General features: G+C 40.1%; 1 protein-coding gene across 1 annotated transcript in view; it reads left to right on the top strand.

The window, feature by feature from the left end:
- umodl1 (uromodulin-like 1) overlaps positions 1-20718 on the top strand; it is a 24698-nt gene extending 3980 nt beyond the window's left edge. The window contains exons 4-17 of the mRNA XM_066700091.1: positions 116-271; positions 952-1064; positions 2288-2474; positions 4905-5045; positions 6478-6735; positions 7468-7580; positions 9246-9465; positions 9789-9926; positions 14896-15209; positions 17363-17508; positions 18377-18613; positions 18926-19091; positions 19261-19345; positions 19575-20718. Of these exons, the coding sequence (XP_066556188.1) occupies positions 116-271; positions 952-1064; positions 2288-2474; positions 4905-5045; positions 6478-6735; positions 7468-7580; positions 9246-9465; positions 9789-9926; positions 14896-15209; positions 17363-17508; positions 18377-18613; positions 18926-19091; positions 19261-19345; positions 19575-19762 (2462 nt within the window). The 3' untranslated portion in view covers positions 19763-20718. The remainder of the gene's footprint in view (positions 1-115; positions 272-951; positions 1065-2287; positions 2475-4904; positions 5046-6477; positions 6736-7467; positions 7581-9245; positions 9466-9788; positions 9927-14895; positions 15210-17362; positions 17509-18376; positions 18614-18925; positions 19092-19260; positions 19346-19574) is intronic.

The following is a 20718-nucleotide window of genomic DNA, read 5'->3' as shown; positions in this document are numbered from 1 at the left end:
AAAAGGAAACTGCAATGCAAAAGAACAAATGAGGTGAATTTTCTCGGGTGTCTATATGGCAGCAGTTAATGTTTGATGTTGATGTTTTACAAACCCTTTTCTTAAACCCTTGTAGCTCTAAACAGAAGTATGGAGTTCACCTCCAAGCCTGGTTCCTGCCCTGAAAATGGGACAGCAATGTCAAGTTCACGGTGTGAGTGGGACATGGACTGTCCAGGCTGGGAAAAGTGCTGCAGGGTGGGTGGAGGCTCCTACTGTATAACCCCACACAGTACAGGTGAGGGGGTGGTGGGGCATGTAGTCACTAAAATATTTTACATGATGGGTCATACTTTATAGTAATTGGCAACAATTCTTAATGTATTGATGCATGAACACTACAGGAATAACACATGAATACCTTATGCACGTCATCTGAGTTTTGCTGTTAATCACATTAATAATAAAGCTAGGGTCCAGGTTAGTGTTTCAGACTATAGGCTGGATTAAATCAAAACTTTTACCCATCAGAATTCAGTGGAAGTGCATGAGGCATTCATATGTTATTCCTGTGGGATTCATACATTAATCCATTAAGAATTGGTACCCATTGTGTTACAACATGATGATTAAGCATTATTGTGTTATCAATTAATCAATTGATTTATTTTTATTTTTATAAAATAACATTTTTAATCTATGTAATTCTGTAAATAGATTACTTGTCATAATCGTACAAGAATTCCAGAACAGTGTCATGAATATCTATACTGTACATTAGACACAATCTAACTGAAAACAGATGGGATGTTGCTGTAGCTAATATTCAGTATTTTCATATTTGGGTTTGATAGATTTGAACATAAATTAAACATCTTAGTACTATAAGAACTATAAAAGCATTCAAATTGTTGTTTGTATTTAAAGTGACATCACAGCCCACAAAAATAACAAAAGAGTTCTATGTTTTAGCTGGAGAAAGAGGCTGGAGTTTCAATGTGACAATCACAGTTAAAACAGATTATCAGCAACTTCATGCTCTGGAGAAAGGACTTCTGAACCACACAAGGCTGATATACTCTATGGTAAGTATGTTAGCTGCTGCACTCTTTGTTATTGTAAGGTAGCAGCTACACTAATCTTTACTACTTTGTTTCTTTGGTGTCTTTTTATCACTATCTCTAAGTGAGGTCAGAACACAATAAAAAACACTGTTTATTCCAAATAGCCCAGGTGGGTCTAGGTCAATGGTCCAATCCTGATTCTCGGCACCCAGTGTCCTGCTGTTTTTGATCCAGCTGCACCCTCAATTAATTAACTGAAACCTTAAGTTAATTAATAATTTGCTTTATAAGAACATATGAACAATAGAAAGTTTACAAAGGAGAGGAGGCCATTCGACCCATTGTGCTCGTTTAGTGTCCATTAATAACTAAGTGATCCAAGGATCATTTTTAAATGTTCCCAAATTGTCGGCTTCAACCACATGGCTGGGGAGTTTGTTCCAGATTGTGACAACTCCTGTTTTCCATTTTGAATGCCTTGAAGCCCATTTTCCATTTGTGTCCCCGGGTGCGTGTGTCCCTGCTGATCTGGAAAAGCTCCTCTGGTTTGTTGTGGTCGATGACTTTCATGATGTTGAAGACTTGAATCAAGTCCCCACCTAGTCTCCTCTGTTCCAGGGTGAAGAGGTTCAGTTCCTCAGTCCCTCAGTAGGACATTCCCTTCAGACCAAGTCTGGTTGCTCTCCTCTGAACTGCCTCTAGAGCAGCGATATCTTTCTTGAAGTGTGGAGCCCAGAACTGCACACAGTATCCAGATGAGCTCTAACTAGTGCATTGTACATTACTGCCCTTGACTGTAAACATTTAAATTACTAAATGGTAGAGAATTTGGATACCTAATATACTTTTATATTCAACCTGACATCTCTAATGGTTTAAAATTCTTTATAAGCTCTGATTAGGCCAATTATTGGTTCAATTAACGAATTGATAGATCAAAAACTAGCAGGACATTGGGTCCCCAGGACCAGGGTTGAGAACCATTGGTCTAGGCTGGAAGGATTGTTATGTGTATCTTCATTGTAAACAAATATAAGTAAAAGTAAAAATACTGATAATTATAGAAAATCTTTATGTGTTTATATATTTCTGTCCATCTTTCCACCTGTGACTATACAGTGAAAGTGAAATGTAGGGTTGTTATTCACACATATGAGGAGCAGTGTGCTGCCCTCTCCATCTCACAACCGCAGAGTTGGTGGAGCTCAGATGATTTGGGACTGTGTGTGTTTTGTGTTGTGCAGGTGACCGGGGTGCTGAAGTCTCTGGACACGTCTGTGTATCACATTCACTCATATGACGCAGGCCCTTTCAAGACAGCCTCCCAGCTCCTGCTCAGAGTGGGCCAGCCCACCTCGCTACACACAGTCACCACAGAGCTGCAGCCCATCCTTCGGTCAATCGAGGAGGTCTCCAACGTAGAAGTGCAAGGTAAAGGACAATGACTAAAACTGGTTCAAGCTCACGGGAGTAATCAAGTACAGCATTGTGGTGATTCTTTGATCCTTCAGACAACAGCCAAGATGAGCAAAATGGACCAGATTACTTATTCATACCTGCTGCCTTTATTTTTGTTACCAGTAGAGGTTGCATATTTCCATGAAGCAGGCCTGAACCACCAGTCATCTCTGTACTTGATGTGTTTATGTATCAGTGCTCATCGTTTATAATGGGTCTGTTACAGTGTCAACACTCCCCTTGGTTTTCAATAGTGTACAAATCCCCCCAAACAGGCACTCAGCTCTTTGGTGCTGTGGGCTTGTCTCTAACGTCCCTCCTGTGTGGTTCAGATATTGCTGTGCGTAGAGACTGTGTTTAGAGCCAGGTGACACAATTAATATCTTACGCATATAAAACACTGCGCAGCAAAGAAATGATCAGTCTATAATTTTAATGGTAGGTGTATTTTAACAGTGAGAGACAGAATAACAACAAAAAAATCAAGAAAAACGCATTTCAAAAAAGTTATACATTGATTTGCATGTTAATGAGGGAAATAAGTATTTGATCCCCTATCAATCAGCAAGATTTCTGGCTCCCAGGTGTCTTTTATACAGGTAACAATCTGAGATTAGGAGCACTCTCTTAAAGGGACTCTCCTAATCTCAGCTCGTTACCTGTATAAAAGACACCTGTCCACAGAAGCAATCAATCAATCAGATTCCAAACTCTCCACCATGGCCAAGACCAAAGAGCTGTCCAAGGTTGTCAGGGACAAGATTGTAGACCTACACAAGACTGGAATGGGCTACAAGACCATCACCAAGCAGCTTGGTGAGAAGGTGACAACAGTTGGTGCGATTATTCGCAAATGGAAGATACACAAAATAACTGTCAGTCCCCCTCGGTCTGGGGCTCCATGCAAGATCTCACCTCAATGATCATGAGAACGGTGAGGAATCAGCCCAGAACTACACGGGAGGATCTTGTTAATGATCTCAAGGCAGCTGGGACCATAGTCACCAAGAAAACAATTGGTAACACACTACGCCGTGAAGGACTGAAATCCTGCAGCGCCAGCAAGGTCCCCCTGCTCAAGAAAGCACATGTACAGGCCCGTCTGAAGTTTGCCAACATCTGAATGATTCAGAGGAGAACTGGGTGAAAGTGTTGTGGTCAGATGAGACCAAAATCAAGCTCTTTGGCATCATCTCAACTCGCCGTGTTTGGAGGAGGAGGAATGACCCCAAGAACACCATCCCCACCGTCAAACATGGAGGTGGAAACATTATGCTTTGGGGGTGTTTTTCTGCTAAGGGGACAGGACAACTGCACTGCATCAAAGGGACGATGGACAGGGCCATGTACCGTCAAATCTTGGGTGAGAACCTCCTTCCCTCAGCCAGGGCATTGAAAATGGGTCGTGACAACATGACAATGACCCAAAACACACAGCCAAGGCAACAAAGGAGTGGCTCAAGAAGAAGCACATTAAGGTCCTGGAGTGGCCTAGCCAGTCTCCAGACCTTAATCCCATAGAAAATCTGTGGAGGGAGCTGAAGGTTCGAGTTGCCAAACGTCAGCCTCGAAACCTCAATGACTTGGAGAGGATCTGCAAAGAGGAGTGGGACAAAATCCCTCCTGAGATGTGTGCAAACCTGGTGGCCAACTACAAGAAACGTCTGACCTCTTTGATTGCCAGCAAGGGTTTTGCCACCAAGTACTAAGTCGAAAGGGTCAAATACTTATTTCACTCATTAACATGCAAATCAACGTATAACTTTTTTTTAATGCATTTTTCTGGATTTTTTTGTTGTTATTCTGTCTCTCACTGTTAAAATACACCTACCATTAAAATTATAGACTGATCATTTCTTTGTCAGTGGGCAAATGTACAAAATCAGCAGGGGATCAAATACTTTTTTCCCCCACTGTACCTGTGTATCTATGTATAATCTCTCCCTTTATGTGAAGTCTATAATTTACTAGAAATGAACATCTACATTATTTCCCAAAAATTGAATAATCTAGAACCAGATCTATTGTTTATTTAACAAAAAAACAGGAATAGCTTGTTGGTACCAGTGAATGGGAACAGTTGAAATGTTTATACTTTTGTTGTATTGTATATACTTCCTCAAACCGTTTTCCAGTGAGAGTAGAAAGCAGTCCTGTGACACACAATTTTCAGTTGTTACCTTGATTAATCTCCTCCTTCAAAAGGTTAAAAAGGTTATGGCTGAATTAGATTTTTTACCCGACATAAATTCCTAAACTTAATATAGGAGATCCTACCTTTCCCCTCTTTAGATGTACTATATGTAAATCACAGAAACATACATACCAACTTTTACCCATGAAGTGGAAAGTAAATTTGACTGTTCTGGGTTTACCCTGAATAATGATCTTGTATTTTACTAGATACAAATGAATGTGCCCATGCAGAACTCAATAGCTGCTCAACAGATGCCCTCTGCCTCAACACTGATGGTTCCTACAGCTGTGTATGTCGTCCAGGATTTACTGATCCAAGTCCCAACTCAACAGGGACAGTTTGCATAGGTAAAGCTGGGTCTTAAATACATTCCTTATTGTTCTTTTGGTTTGTCTGTGGTAACAGAGAGCTCGGCATCATTTCTCCTTACTGAATGTTTGAGATTAATACAGACTTCCATTTAAATCTGTACCATAAATTACTGTTCCAATGGACTCAATTCTGTTTATAATGTCATTTGTATACAGAGGCTCTTGCCAATGGGACACAACTGCCCCTTACATACAGCACAGTGATGCCATGGACACCAAACAGTACAACTGGTGACTCGCATAAGGACACACTGACACACAACAGTACCCTGATTGACAGATATTACCATGAAAGCACAGATGCAACAGCCATAACTGACAAAGGATGGCAGTGGCTTACAGATGTGCAGGACAATTTGACCCTGTCCCTGCCAGCCAAAACAACACATGCAAGCCTAAAGACAACCGCCTGGGACAATCCTACCACCATTGCAAGGACACATCACCAGTTCATCACAGAAAAAGATCTTCTAGACAGAACAGTGCAGAATGTCCTCCTCAATGTTTCTACCACTTCTGAAGACACAAAACCCAGTGCCAAACCCATAGACACAAAGAGCAGTCTTTGGAGCTCCCCGGAACCTCTTACGAGCGTCACGCAAGTGGGCCATACAAATGGCACCATGCCTCACAATACCAGTTCCACAGTCTCTCCCTACACATTGTCAACGGAGCTACCCTGGAACCCAGCACCTCCCCAGGTCCACTATTCCAGTGTCCAGTACCCCAGCACGGCACCTCCTGCCACGGCTTCCAGAATGGGGTCTGGAACCACTTGCTGTGAGTAAGACTGAGTTGCGATAAATGATGGTACCATTTCAGACTCCTTTGGGGAATCGGTATCAGGCATATCACTGTAACGCTGATCAGTTCTGAGGTGGCACTTTGAGACCAGACTAATAAAAATTTTCACCTGCCCTCAAGTCCTAAATTACAAGCCTGTACTCCATCGTGATGTAATTTGTTGTCAGAGGCCACTTTCTCGACCTTACAAATCAAAAACAATAGGGTAGAAGTATTTAATGTGTGATTTGTGTGTAGGGCAAAGTTGTGATCTGGTACAAGACTTAACCTTGGTACATTTTATATGGGCTTACCTACTGGGACTGCTTTAGTTTATTGGAAGCAATGCTTGTGTTTATTCCCTGCTTTCTGCTCAGCTTTCCCAGGAAGATTTACAATCCACATTGAAGTCTGGATTAGTGGGTAAATAAACCTGAAGGAGGATAAGAAATGAAGTCATCTAATTCATGTATAAAGACGACTCAGATTGTCATAAATTAACATTCAGTACCTGCATTGCACCCCAATTCTGTTTCTGATTTTAGAGCAAGTGTGATTATGTAGTTGCCAAGTATGATTTATATGGTGTCCCGAACTGAGTGTTATTCTTAATCTGCCTCCACAGCCCCTGCTCCCATTATTAACCTGGTAGTGCTTAATGTCACAAGCTCTGGTTTCTCTGTGCGCTGGTCTGTGGACTCCTCGGCTGGTCAGGAGTTTGAGCTGCAGCTGCTGAGGGACCTTATTATAGTCATCAGTGAAAAGATTCAGCTCACTACCTGGGCAGCGACAGGACTGGAGCCAGGAGTGATGTACACTGTCAGGGTGGTCTCCATGTCCTGTGGAAACGAGAGTGATGCCGTCTTTCAGGATGTGAAGACAGGTAGGTGCTGGGGGGTGAAGGAAGGACCCCTGCACTTTCAGCAACATTAGCTTTGAGTCTTTTTGGACAGCATACCACCCCACATGTGAGTGGTTTAAACCTACATGGTACCCAGCTTACCCAATAATGTTTTTGGAACATTGAGATGAAGTGAACACAGTACAAAGTAAGGGGGCATTGTCAAAATGCTTTAAAAAAGTTATAGATTGGCATATATACCTCCTACATAAACATGAAAAAATATTCCAAATGACAAAATCTAAATGCACTGAATAAACAGTTAAAGTAAATTGAAAAAACAACAACATATTCTGTATACTATATATATATATGAATGCAAAATAATACAGTTTACTTAATATGTATGGTTCCCGAGGGAGACATATGATATGTGTCAACAACATAATTGTGTAACAGTCAGAGAATAGTGACTTCACGTGGTCAGGGTACTATGTCTGTGCAACATTTTCTCACATTGTACACAACCACACACAATGTGCCAGAATGACATGTGCTAGCTGCGGAATTACATGTTTAAGTTGCTTTTATATAAAAATGTAATGCTTGTCAATTGTATAATGTGCATGAAAGAAGATTGCAATGGGACTTTAAAATGGGAGCTTTCTCTGACAGCACAGTAGGCATCACCTCTTAAACTCTGACCAAGATGTGGAAACAACCTATGAAACAATGTGTAATATAATCACTTTTGATGTCTCTCGTTGTCCACAGCTGCACAGGCACTCGAAGCGGAAACCCGAATAACAAATGTGCAGTTCACAGAGGCCTTGAGAAACACCAGCAGTGCAGAGTATTTGAATCTGACTCAAGAAATCCAGAAAGAGGTCAGTGTGATTAAACAATTTTTGCATAAAAAAGTATTATGGGGTGTAGGTTTCATTTTAGAATTGGGTGGGATGCTGTCAATATTGGGGGGGGCGGGCACAATCAATATTGTAGGGGGGTGTCCACTATGCCTATGGAGCCGTACATATATTATTGGGGGGGAGAATTTAATTTTCTCTCAACATTGGGGGGACGTGTCCCCTAAACCTACGCCTATGACAGTATTTACTCTTCTCTGAACAGGATGCATTCTACCCAAATTGCAAATTGGTTGCAAATTCTATTAATCTATAAACTGGTTCAGCTCAAAGGTCTATTGGTAGTTTCATTTGAAGATTAGTCATTAAGGATCCCAACATGCCCACTTCTTTGCATTCTACCGACAAGAGATCTATTTATAGTTGTAACACTCCAGTGTTTGGTAATCATTAAATTTCAAAATAGTTCCCCAAGGGATTATGGGACATACCCTTTCACACGGAAGCATATGAAAAGCCTTATAGCAAAGCAGCTGACAGGCCCCTGCATGTAGTTACCCACTTGGCCGCCCCCTGCTACAGCCCACATACACGGCACACAGGCAGAACGCCTCTTCTGCTTTTTCACAGAGAAGCTGTTAGTGTGTGTGTCAGATTGTTTACATCCCTCCTCACTCAGCCTCTTATAGCAACTCACTTTCTATATAATAATAATAATAATAATAATAATAATAATAATAATAATACAATACTGTGGTATTACATTATCTATTCTCTATATAGAGACTGATTATTATTATTATTATTATTATTATTATTATTATTATTATTATTATTATTATTATTATTATATCTTATCTATTGTTCGTGATCCCGTGGTCTTCCAGGGTTTCCACGAACAGCGGCGCAATTCACTTTAGGCCCGGGACTCCAGTTCCTTTGTACAAGTACATGAAATGAGCAGCTGCACAGTTGCTCCAGATTAGTTTTGGTGTTCAGTCCATCTTCTGCTCTCACTCCTGTAATATAGCTGCTACTTCAGTGCTTTGCCCTTGTAGTGTGCGCTTACCTGTGTCTGTAGACCCTGCATCTCTTCATGGTGTGGTGTGGTGGACACCCACCCCCTTGACTCTACTCGACATCGCTCTTCAGACTCAACGTTGAGAGCTCAATTTGGTCGAGAATCATCTAACTGATCTCTAAACTTGAGGTTCTTCATCGAGAGTTACATCACTTTTCTCAGGTCTCAAGAGCTCAAGTTTTTCTCTCGAGAGCTCTAGATTTAGGGCATTTCTGCCGGGAAACATCCTCACTGCTCCTGCTCATCTTCTGAAACACAGAGATTTCATCGCTGTGGGGATTGCCTTGCCAAGCTGCCAGTGCAAGACCCTCACAAGTTCTGTGCGGCGTGCTTAGGGCCCCTCTATGACCCTGGAGACTGTGGCTTTTGGTGCTGGTCCTGGTCCTGGGTGGGGAGCCTTGGCCGATTTCACAATGAATGTTGTGGCACCTGAACCCAGCTGTGATGCAGCTTTGGGTTTGGCCCCTGAGAGGGATTGTCTTTCAGTGTCGGGGCTTTCAGTCCATTAACATGGAACACCACAATAACTAAAACTAAGGAATAAGATAACCTGCATTTACTAAACACACATGGAAGGAAAGCATTCACCTGTTTTTCTTACACAGATCCGTAAGTCTCTTGCTGCAGACATTGGAGCCCTGATAGACTCTGGGAACGTAAGAATCGTCATCTGGAACCTGACCAGTGGCAGTGTGAGAGTGAAGTTCATCTTGCTGTTTTCAACAGACATGAGAGAAGACATCCTGAACATCTCGAGAGCTGTGCTAAACGCACTGAAGGACAGCTCCAAATATGTTGTTGATAGCAACAGCACAAGTATAGTTGGTATGTAACTTAATTATTGAGTCGCAACAAATACTGAAGAAAATCCTTGGCTTACAATTTCCTCTCAACGTGACTGTATAATACATGCTTTAAAATGCAGATATATAGAAAAATAGAAATGCAAATATATAGAAAAATATTAAGAATTAAGTTCTTGCTGGTTTTCAGTCAACAAAATAAATAAACATGAGTATAACAAGAACAAAAAACTGTCAGGTTGGCAGCATTCCTGTAAAGCACCGTTGTGTGTGTTCTGAGAGGAGGAGGGCAACTTTCTGTCTTTCAGGTGAATCTGACACACTTTGTTGTTTGTTATTGGACAGATTTTGATGAATGTGCATCTGGGGACGAGGACTGCTCTGCTCACGCGCTCTGCCACAACACGTGGGGCTCCTTCAACTGCTCCTGCAAAGATGCCTTCACAGACACCAACCCACACTGGCCTGGCCACAGCTGCGAAGGTGGGCCTACCTTGTGCTGACCTACAGGAGCCTCACACCTTCATTCCTGCTCCTCAGCCTCTCACACAAATACAAAAGTTACAATTGGGATTAAATATCTGGACCTTTTTAGAAAGTGAATTTAATATACTTTAAGTGATGCTTACCATTTAATTGCTTATCTTTTCAAGTCAGTCTATCTATCTATATCTGTCTGTCTATTTGTCTAACGATATGTTTTCCAGACATTAATGAATGTGAAAATGGTACCAATACCTGCGGCCCTCACGCATCATGTCAAAACACCATCGGCGGATACGTCTGCTCTTGTAAACCTGGATTCTATGACACCAACCCTGGTCAGTCAGGCAGAAGCTGTGCAGGTACAATCCAGTAGCCAAAACAAAAACACCAAAGGGTTTTAAGACTCTAGTGCTACTTGTTGAGATACAATACGTAGCTATGGCACCTTAGTTACATTGTCCTTCAGGGACACAAATGTAAAAAGAACTGTGGAAAATACATGATTATGTCGAATGTGCTTAAAATATATACATTATAACATACATCAATTATTGTTCCTATGAAGATGTGGATGAATGCTCGTCAGATAACATCAGGTGCCATCCGAACGCCACCTGTCAGAACACTGTGGGTGGATACGGCTGCACCTGCAAACCTGGCTTCAAAGACAGTGACTCCGCAAGGCCTGGACAGTACTGTGAAGGTACTGTACAATACTTTCACAAGTGGTGTTATATATACTTCTCCTTCTTTTCCATTCATGTCTATCATAGTTTTTCTTATTTTATGATATTTTGTATGCAGAATGCTCTCTCTGTGAAATCAATAGATGTTTGTGCTTTTGTTGTCTTTTTAATTTTTTTATTCTGGTGTTGCTTAACTAGCAGAAACACATGCACGTGAGTCATTACAGCTTCTTTTTTTTTAAGAGATTAGTGTCAGGTTTCCACAGAATGCTGGGGGATTGAAAAAATGAGCCAGCTTGTGATAATGGTGGTGAATTTGTATGTTCTTCCTTGAGATTTCCTTGAATGTATCAGCAGACAAAAAATAAAAAAGACAAAAACTTGCTGCTAGGAAATGAAACAGCACAGAACAACATTCATTTTCAAATGGGAGTCAGTCCACACACGACCTAAGATATAGGTGACACCACCATACCGAACATCTCTGCTATCACTAACATTATTTTTGAATCTAGAAACAACCACACAAGGGACTGCGTGTTGGTACTTATTTACACGTATGTTCCCTTTGTGTTGGAGATATATCAGTTCAGTCACCTTCCCTTGGCTACTGAGGTGTCTGAAATAATTGCTATAGTAGGAGTTTATGAGTTCAGCAGTCTTTTTAAAGGCAGAATGTCATTCAAACATGCCTTGCCCAGATTTCAATACCGTTTTTAATGTTGAAGGATTATTTTTTGTTTCTATTTTGCTGCTATGGTTTAAAGGCAAAATGAGTGCACACACAGAATAACACAACGGAAAATATAAGAATCATATATAAGCCATGTGCTTTGGAGGAACCTTTTTCTCTGATCCTTGTGACATGCTTCTGTTGAGATGTCAGTAGTGCCTGGTTTACCGCTGCCTCCAGTCTTGCCTTTCAATAGCCAGGAAACAGCAACCAGCAACAGCAACAGCATTAAAACAACCTGGGGGGGCTTAATGAGCAATCCTGCCTGCATGAAGTTTATCAGACTTTGACATTTAACTGTCTCCTTTGTTTATGATTGAAGTGTTTTGAAGTGATTGATGGGTAAAATCCACTTGCAACACAATGCACAATGGTAAATTACACAGTAGACAGTAATATAATACAAGACAAGAAGCAGTTTTTCACTGGTGCCTTAAAAGTCCATTGTAATATCAAGTTCTATGAAAAACACTCTGAAATGCCCATTACAGGTACTCATTAGAAGTACATGATTTGTGCTGAAAGCTTTTCTTTGTTCTTCAGATATAGATGAATGTAAAACGAAAGCGAATTCCTGCCATCAAAATGCAGTATGTCATAACATCATTGGAGACTATACTTGTGTCTGTGGAGAAGGATTCAGTGATATCAACTCAAGTTACCCAGGAAGAAACTGCACAGGTATCTGTCTTAAGTGACAAAACAAATATCTTGGGGGAGTTTGTGACCATTCCCTGAGGTCATTTAGAAGAACGTATTCTTTCCAGTGAGCTGTTGCTGGGTAATTACTCATTACGGTTATTCCACAACACACCCACTGTCTTTCTTATATCTCACCCTTTAAGTGCTTGTCTTTCTTTGCATCAAGCAAACCAACACATTCCATTGCGGGTCTCCGTCAGTAGTATTCATAAGTTGATAGAAGGATCAGAGTGTTTTTTGGATATAAAGGGACTAGAAATGGCCAATGAAAAGTACTGTCAGTAAATAGTATCAGTATAAATTGTTCCAATGTTTCACTCTTGTTCTAGAATGATACCTACCTTAATTCCATTCTCAATATTCTCCTTTTCTATAGCAGGACACATCTATGTAGGTTCTGAATATGCTTGAGTCTACAATGCATCTCTTGCCTTTTTGATGCTAGCATGTGGTAATGTTCAGTGTATGACCCATAAAAGCATGCTGGGATTGCAGTCATGCTTGGGACATTGTGTAGTACTAGGAAAATAGATGCGATCAGAATGCCTTTCTGATTCATATCCATTTCTGTAATGAGAAACCTGAAACCATGACAGCTATTGAGTAACATTATGATGCACATATAGTGTGACTAGACTTAAACTTTTCAAATATTTACTATTCTCCCATCAGATAAAAAATGTATTAAAAAAAATCTAAAGTAGTAAACCCTATACTGAAATATCACAGGCTTTTAAAACATCCAATGAGCATTTGTCATTATGTGAGTATTTTTCCCTTAACATCAACTCAGTTTGCCAATGGTTGTATAACTACAGTGAAGAGGACCAAAGTAAAAACATCAGCGGTTTTACCATTATTTAGCAATTTCTGACCTTGTTTTTCACTTTAAACAGAATCACTGCAAACTAAACCTCGTTTCTGTTGTGTGCTGTCCTGGAGTTGTTTGGTTACTGTTTCATGAAATATTTCCAGGCTGGCTGTGACGCTATATGATGTGATGCTGCTGTTTTGCTTATTCACAAACTTCCTTAGTTTGAATTCAGGATGTTCTGGTACTGATTTAATTTACTTCTCAACCATATTTGGTGATGATTCAGTCATGATTACATATGTTCATATTTTACAGTAATTATTATTATTGTACGAACATGATACATGTATCAGAAAATTGTAAAGCATTGGGCAGTAGTAAAGGAGAAACTAACAGGGAAAATGTAGAAGAAGTGCAGTTTTAGAACTACAGTGAGGGAAAAAAGTATTTGATCCCCTGCTGATTTTGTTCGTTTGCCCACTGACAAAGAAATGATCAGTCTATAATTTTAATGGTAGGTGTATTTTAACTGTGAGAGACAGAATAACAAAAAAAAATCCAGAAAAACGCATTTCAAAAGTTATAAATTGATTTGCATGTTAATGAGGGAAATAAGTATTTGATCCCCTATCAATCAGCAAGATTTCTGGCTCCCAGGTGTCTTTTATACATGTAACGAGCTGAGATTAGGAGCACTCTCTTAAAGGGAGTGCTCCTAATCTCAGCTCCTTACCTGTATAAAAGACACCTGTCCACAGAAGCAATCAATCAATCAGATTCCAAACTCTCCACCATGGCCAAGACCAAAGAGCTGTCCAAGGATGTCAGGGACAAGATTGTAGACCTACACAAGGCTGGAATGGGCTACAAGACCATCGCCAAGCATCTTGGTGAGGAGGTGACAACAGTTGGTGCGATTATTCGCAAATGGAAGAAACACAAAATAACTGTCAGTCTCCCTCGGTCTGGGGCTCCATGCAAGATCTCACCTCGTGGAGTTTCAATGATCATGAGAACGGTGAGGAATCAGCCCAGAACTACATGGGAGGATCTTGTTAATGATCTCAAGGCAGCTGGGACCATAGTCACCAAGAAAACAATTGGTAACACACTACGCCGTGAAGGACTGAAATCCTGCAGCGCCCACAAGGTCCACCTGCTCAAGAAAGCACATGTACAAGCCCGTCTGAAGTTTGCAAATGAACATCTGAATGATTCAGAGGAGAACTGGGTGAAAGTGTTGTGTTCAGATGAGACCAAAATCGAGCTCTTTGGCATCCAATCAACTCACCGTGTTTGGAGGAGGAGGAATGACCCCAAGAACACCATCCCCACCGTCAAACATGGAGGTGGAAACATTATGCTTTGGGGGTGTTTTTCTGCTAAGGGGACAGGACAACTGCACCGCATCAAAGGGACGATGGACGGGGCCATGTACCATCAAATCTTGGGTGAGAACCTCCTTCCCTCAGCCAGGGCATTGAAAATGGTTCGTGGATGGGTATTCCAGCATGACGATGACCCAAAACACACAGCCAAGGCAACAAAGGAGTGGCTCAAGAAGAAGCACCTTAAGGTCCTGGAGTGGCCTAGCCAGTCTCCAGACCTTAATCCCATAGAAAATCTGTGGAGGGAGCTGAAGGTTCGAGTTGCCAAACGTCAGCCTCGAAACCTTAATGACTTGGAGAGGATCTGCAAAGAGGAGTGGGACAAAATCCCTCCTGAGATGTGTGCAAACCTGGTGGCCAACTACAAGAAACGTCTGACCTCTGTGATTGCCAACAAGGGTCAAAGGGGTCAAATACTTATTTCCCTCATTAACATGCAAATCAATTTATAACTTTTTTGAAATTTGTTGTTGTTATTCTGTCTCTCACTGTTAAAATACACCTACCATTAAAATTATAGACTGATCATTTCTTTGTCAGTGGGCAAACATACAAAATCAGCAGGGGATCAAATACTTTTTTCCCTCACTGTATATTACTATTCGTTTGTCAATATGTCTGTTGTCATGGTCCTCCTTCGCAGCGTTGGCCCCTGCGATCACAGTGATGTCCACCTCACCAGAAACCGAGACTTTGGTTAACATGGTAACGACTCATTCTCTGGAAGACAAACGTGAAACATCTTCGGCTCCGGTGATTTCCCAAGAAGATGCCATAACAGTCGATTGCAGGATTTTTGAAATCTCAGTCACTGTGGCAAAGGCTTTTCTGACCTCGAAATCCATAGCCATTAGCTCTCTCTACCTGGGAAAGATGGAGTGCAATGTGAGCAGTGTAACTGAAACTCACGTCAGACTCAGAGTCTTGTGGGATAACTGTGACACACAGCTACTGCAGGTAAGTACTAAGCAGTGTCTGTGGTTTGTCATGGCCAGTTTATACCAGACAGGGGTCCAAGTCCTTGTTTTGCAAAGTCGAATCTTAACCTTCGAGTCTCGAAGTTGATGATGGAAAAGACTTGAGTCAAGTCCCATGTTACAGGGTTTACATCAACTCAAGTCCTGAATTGAGGCTTTCAAGTCTTCAAGTCTTAGTAATAAAGTATAAATATATTATTACACTGAATTTCTGCAATATTAATAATAATAATACGTGGAGAAAAGTTATGTGCCAAAAAATAAAAACTCTCACGGTTGCATTAAGAACTCATGCTTCCTCTCTTTGTGAGATTTTAAATGACAAACGGAGTTTGAAGTTGTTGTCTGTGTGTCTGTGATTTTTATTCCACAGGTTTTTCAGTCATCAACTTGAATTAAATCTTTATAATTAAATACAATTACTTTTGGAACATGTTTATCAATATTACAAAGGCAATTAGAACTGAACTTATGGAACTGGTCCAGACATTAACTTGCTGGTTGGGATGTTGCGTGTAGCTAACTTAGCACACAGTAAATGGAGCATGAGTTATCAATTACATCACAGAATGCCATGGTGCAATGTTTTTCGCCCACACGTCTGATGCTTGCCTAACAAAATCGCGGCACGTTGCCAACAGAAAGCAGCTAGGCAGAAACTCAGTCTGTGAATGAATGACTCGTCTCAAGTCATTAGCTCAAGTCCAAGTCAAATCACAAGTAATTGTGATGAAGTCAAAGTTGAGTTTCAGGTAATCTAATATTCAGTTCCAAATTGTAACATCGAAAAACAGAGTTGCTGTCTGCAAAACCTGTGGAATAAAAATCACAGACGCACTGACAACAACTTAAAACTTTGTTTGTAATAAATAACATTTATTGATTACTGTTACATTACTAGAAAGATTGAATATGTTCCCCCCCAAACGCACACAGCAATAAGGTGTTCGTCGAGCTTCTCGGTTCTCTTGATCTGCTCGTTGAACATTTTGCATAGGCCTACTGCTGAGTAGTTACTCTAAACGCCATTTTTCGCCACGCAACCCAGACAAATACATGGATAAAAACATGCCAAAAAAGTGTATTGTATCAATCTATCTTACTAGTAATGTATAGCTCTTAATTTTTCAAAATGGTAATGCGCAAGATTTTTCATATGAAAAAAGTGTTGACCGAAACCAGTCCTGCTAGCAAAACCGGGGTGGTAGCGGGTGTGCATAGCATGTAGAGACTTGAGAGATATGGTAATCTAATTGTCATCACCAAAAGTTGATTTGTCTTAAGTCATTCAAGCAATTCAATACAGAAGCTTAATTTATTTTGTTTTGTTGGGGTTCAACAAGCACCATCGATACCTTCACACGCAGTGTAATTCGCAATCAAAACAAAACCGAAATCAAAGCACAATTCAAAATCATCCCCATCGAAATGGTCACCTCAATTTCATTTCCTTTGCCATGCTTTTTTGCTGGTATGCGGCAATATAGGGGGTGTTTTGCAATGAGTAGCACTGATGTGCACCCCAACCCTCGCCAGTGCCTGCTGTATCCCCCTGGTCGGCACTTCATCAGAAAACCTCTCCCCGTCGGCACTTCACTAGCACCCTCTTTATGTCCTGTCCACGTTACTGATGATTAGTATGTGTACATCTGTAAAAAAAAAAAGCAGACGGTGGCCAATAGTAATGCAAGTGTTTATTAGTGTTGTGTTGAATTTGAGGCAATAAACCTATGAACTAGTTTTAGTGCCTTGAATAATACTTGACTGCTTGACTTGACTTAATATAAACCCAGTAACTTGGGACTTGACTCAAGTCTTTTCCATAATTTCATAAGACTTGATTTGAGACTCCAAGGTTAAGACTTGAGACTTGACTCTGACTTGCAAAACAATGACTTAGACTCCTGTCAGGTGTCTGGCTACAGATCCAAATAAAAAGTATGGCTAAATTTAGCTTTCCTTTAAACTGCTCCACTGGAATGTAAGTCATTACAAATTCCAGAGTGTATTTTGTGTTAATCCAAATAAATTGGTGCCCTGTAGTTAATTTTCTTTAATTTGACCCATGCCCCCCCAACCCACACATTGTCTTTATAACAATAAGAAATTCACAAGTGCGGTTTTTCCTTTCAGAATCATACCCACACTTATGCTGGGACAACTTTGTTTAATGACCGTACATCCACTTCTTTGATTGCACCTAAAGTTAATCTTGAAATACCAGTCAAATGCTTCTACAGCAACAGCTTCCTCATATCCACTGGATATGCCCCCACAGGGTAAGACATGATTTTTATTGTTTCATTGTTTCCTTCGCAGTTTCCTTCGCAGTTATCAATACCTTCTAGGACAGTGGTTCCCAAGCCTGGTCCTGAAGGACCCCCTACCCTGCTGGTTTTTGTTCCAACTGAGCTCTTAATTACTTAATTGAACCCTTAATTTAACTTATAAATTTCTAATTCAGAGCCTTTTAATTATTTTAAACATTAGTGGTTTTAAGTCAAGTAGAGAATTATATAAATAACGTATTAAAGAATCAACTTTTTTATTACACAAATCTAGTCAAAGTCAAATCTAAGAAGATTATTACCCCAATTAAGATTCAATTAACTAATTGAGAGCTTGGTTGGAACAATAACCAGCAGGGTAGGGGCTCCTCCAGGACAAGGGTTCACTGTTCTAGGACTTGTTTCTTAAAAGGTGTCACTTGGCCCTGAATGAAGTATACAAACCCGTTTTCAAGAGGGAGAGAGCTGGGATTGTGAATTTATATAATTACCTTTATCAATTAACTGAGAAAACCAGCTTAGATTGAGTTATGTAAAAGGCTTGATGTAAAAGGATATTTTGGGATACAGCATATTAACTGGAGACCTTCTACTTTACTTAAACAGTTTTTTAAAGGTTTGTCATTATTTTATACGCACTTTCAAATCAAATGTGCAAGTACAAATAGCTATTACTTGAATAGAGAGGGTACAATCTTTTCCTTCAAGCACCCCATAAACATGTACATTTCTTTCAAGATTAACTGTTTCTTCAGTTAAGAGGCTACGTTTGTAACAAAACCTTAACATTCTGTGACATAAAGTAAGCATTAGACTCTTCTAATCATTCACATCTTTCTCCCATGCCTAATTCTCATAGAGTTGACATGATCCAGGATATAATTGAAGGATCTGGAAGTTTTCTGGCCACCATTCAGCTGCTGAATGGGACCGATCCATTCCCGAAAAATTACACACTGTCTCCAGATGAAGAAGTCTTTATTGAAGTGGGGATCAACTCAACCACGCCCCAAGTCAAGCTCATTGTTAACGAGTGCTGGGCTACACCTACCAGCAGCGCTTCTGACCCAACAAAATACAAGTTCATGGAAAACAGGTAGACAGACCAGATGGTTTCTTTCTTTTTTATGAATCTGTAATTTTGCAAAGGGATTAGTATTTGTTGGTCGGGTTATCTGCACCATCAGTGCAACTATAGAGGTAGTAGAAAAAATCACCTGTTATTATTAAGAACTAAAGACCCACTTTCCTCACTAAAACTTCCTCTGATTGTACACAGATTCTCGTCATGGTTCTGCTTCAGTTGTCTCTTTCCAAATCAGTGTAGTGTTATAATACAGATCTAAACCCTTTAACAAGTGAATTGCCTTATTTTAATGATAGAAATCCCATTACCTCTCTCCTTCAGCTGTCCCACGGCCAACACCTCCACCAGGGTCATCGAGAATGGAAACTCCACTAGAGCACGTCTGGCCCTGCGCATATTTTCCTTTGTCGACCACAGTGTCATCTACCTGCACTGTCAAGTTCACATCTGCATTGACAATTCAAGTACTAATTCTAACTGCAAACCTGTGAGATGTTTTATTTTTAAATATGAATACATTGTGTTTGTACATATTTTACTTTAAACAATAAGACAAAAGTCAAACTAACTGAATGAATACACAATAACTCACCAGGTAAAACTTTGTAAAGGTGTATCTCTCAGATAATGACATTAATTTCGTTATTTTACATCAGGGTTGTAATCTGCGATCAGTGAGATCTACTCAATCTATTGGAATAGGAAAGGCCTCCTGTGGTCCTATTTTTAGGAAGCAAGAGGGTAAGTAGGAAAACTCCTGCCATGGTAAAAAATGTATAAAATGTTGAGTGGGGATATATGTATTTTAATGTATTTGCCTGAATGGAGAGAGCAGTTGATGATAGTATGATGGCCATTTCATAGGGTACTCCAATGTTCTGACACACATCGTAAAGAACACAGAGTTAGTGGTCTAAGGCAGAAGGCCCGTGCTTTGTTGTAACTGGTAATGCTTCTTGTTTTCCCACAGCGCCATCCCAAGACAAAGGGAGCTCCTATTATCAGACAGGCTTCATCATACTGGGGGTCGTCCTGTGCCTGCTGCTCCTGGTGGCGGGGGCCAGCGCAGTCTTCTTTTACAAAAAGTACATCGGCCACTACGACTTCAGCTTCAAGCCCAAACAGGAGAACTTCACCTACCATGTGTTCAATACTTAACTTCGCCTGTCACTTCTGAATGAATTGTAGCATTCGTACGTCACTGCCTGATGAGACTGCTCCCAAACATATAATCAGCAGAACCCAGCTGGCTTTCTGCTTTAGCTGCCTGAGAAGAGGATCGCCTGTGTGGAGGTTGTGTTGCTGTGAAGAGCCTTGCTTTTACACGACAGGCTTCCTTCACAAGTACTCTTTTGCTTGTCTCCTTCACTTTGAGTTAAAATAGACTTTCTGTTTTTAATGTAGAAGTCTTAGAAGAGGAAAGTATCATTCAAATAAGTTGCTGAGTGATTTAGAAGACTGAATTGAAATACATTTGTATATGTACAAAATGTTTGAAGGGTTTTTTAATTGACTACAATTAATTTAGTAAAAAAAAAAAAACATTATTTATGGCCTCTTCTTGATTAAAGTTTTATTATTTGTAATAGTTCCAAATTCCTGAATATAATCTGTGTTAAGTACACTGAGATCTCTGCCTTGTTTCTAAGTTCCCTATTACACAGTGAGAATAGTGATTATAAGTTGAAAATTAAATAATGTAACCTTAGTCTACATTTTCAGCAAGAAATACATTGAACAGACATGACAAAACAAAGCATTATTTGTGTAATTTAAAGATAAAAAGGCAATATGCATATAATTTAATCAGGATATGTATATTATATATGTACATATATAATATTTTATGTATGCATAATATATAATACATGTAAGGTAAATGTTAGACATGCTGTAATTTGGGGATTTATTTTATTAAAATGACCTTTTAATTTAAAATAACAATATAAGTAATGTTTTATCTGGATTAATAATTAAAAGTTTTAACTATGTCCCAGATCAAGTCCAACCTTCAACCCACCTGTCTCTTGCCAATTACAAATGCAGTACTGGGTTTTGTAATATGGCAGGTGGGTAAATTTGAGTGAATCCACACCTTAATCCTGTCTGCTTTT

This window comes from Amia ocellicauda, chromosome 3 (assembly GCF_036373705.1).
Source record: "Amia ocellicauda isolate fAmiCal2 chromosome 3, fAmiCal2.hap1, whole genome shotgun sequence".
NCBI lineage: Eukaryota > Metazoa > Chordata > Actinopteri > Amiiformes > Amiidae > Amia > Amia ocellicauda.
The sequence above is the reverse complement of the archived record's forward strand: the minus strand, read 5'-3'. Positions and strand labels throughout refer to the sequence as shown.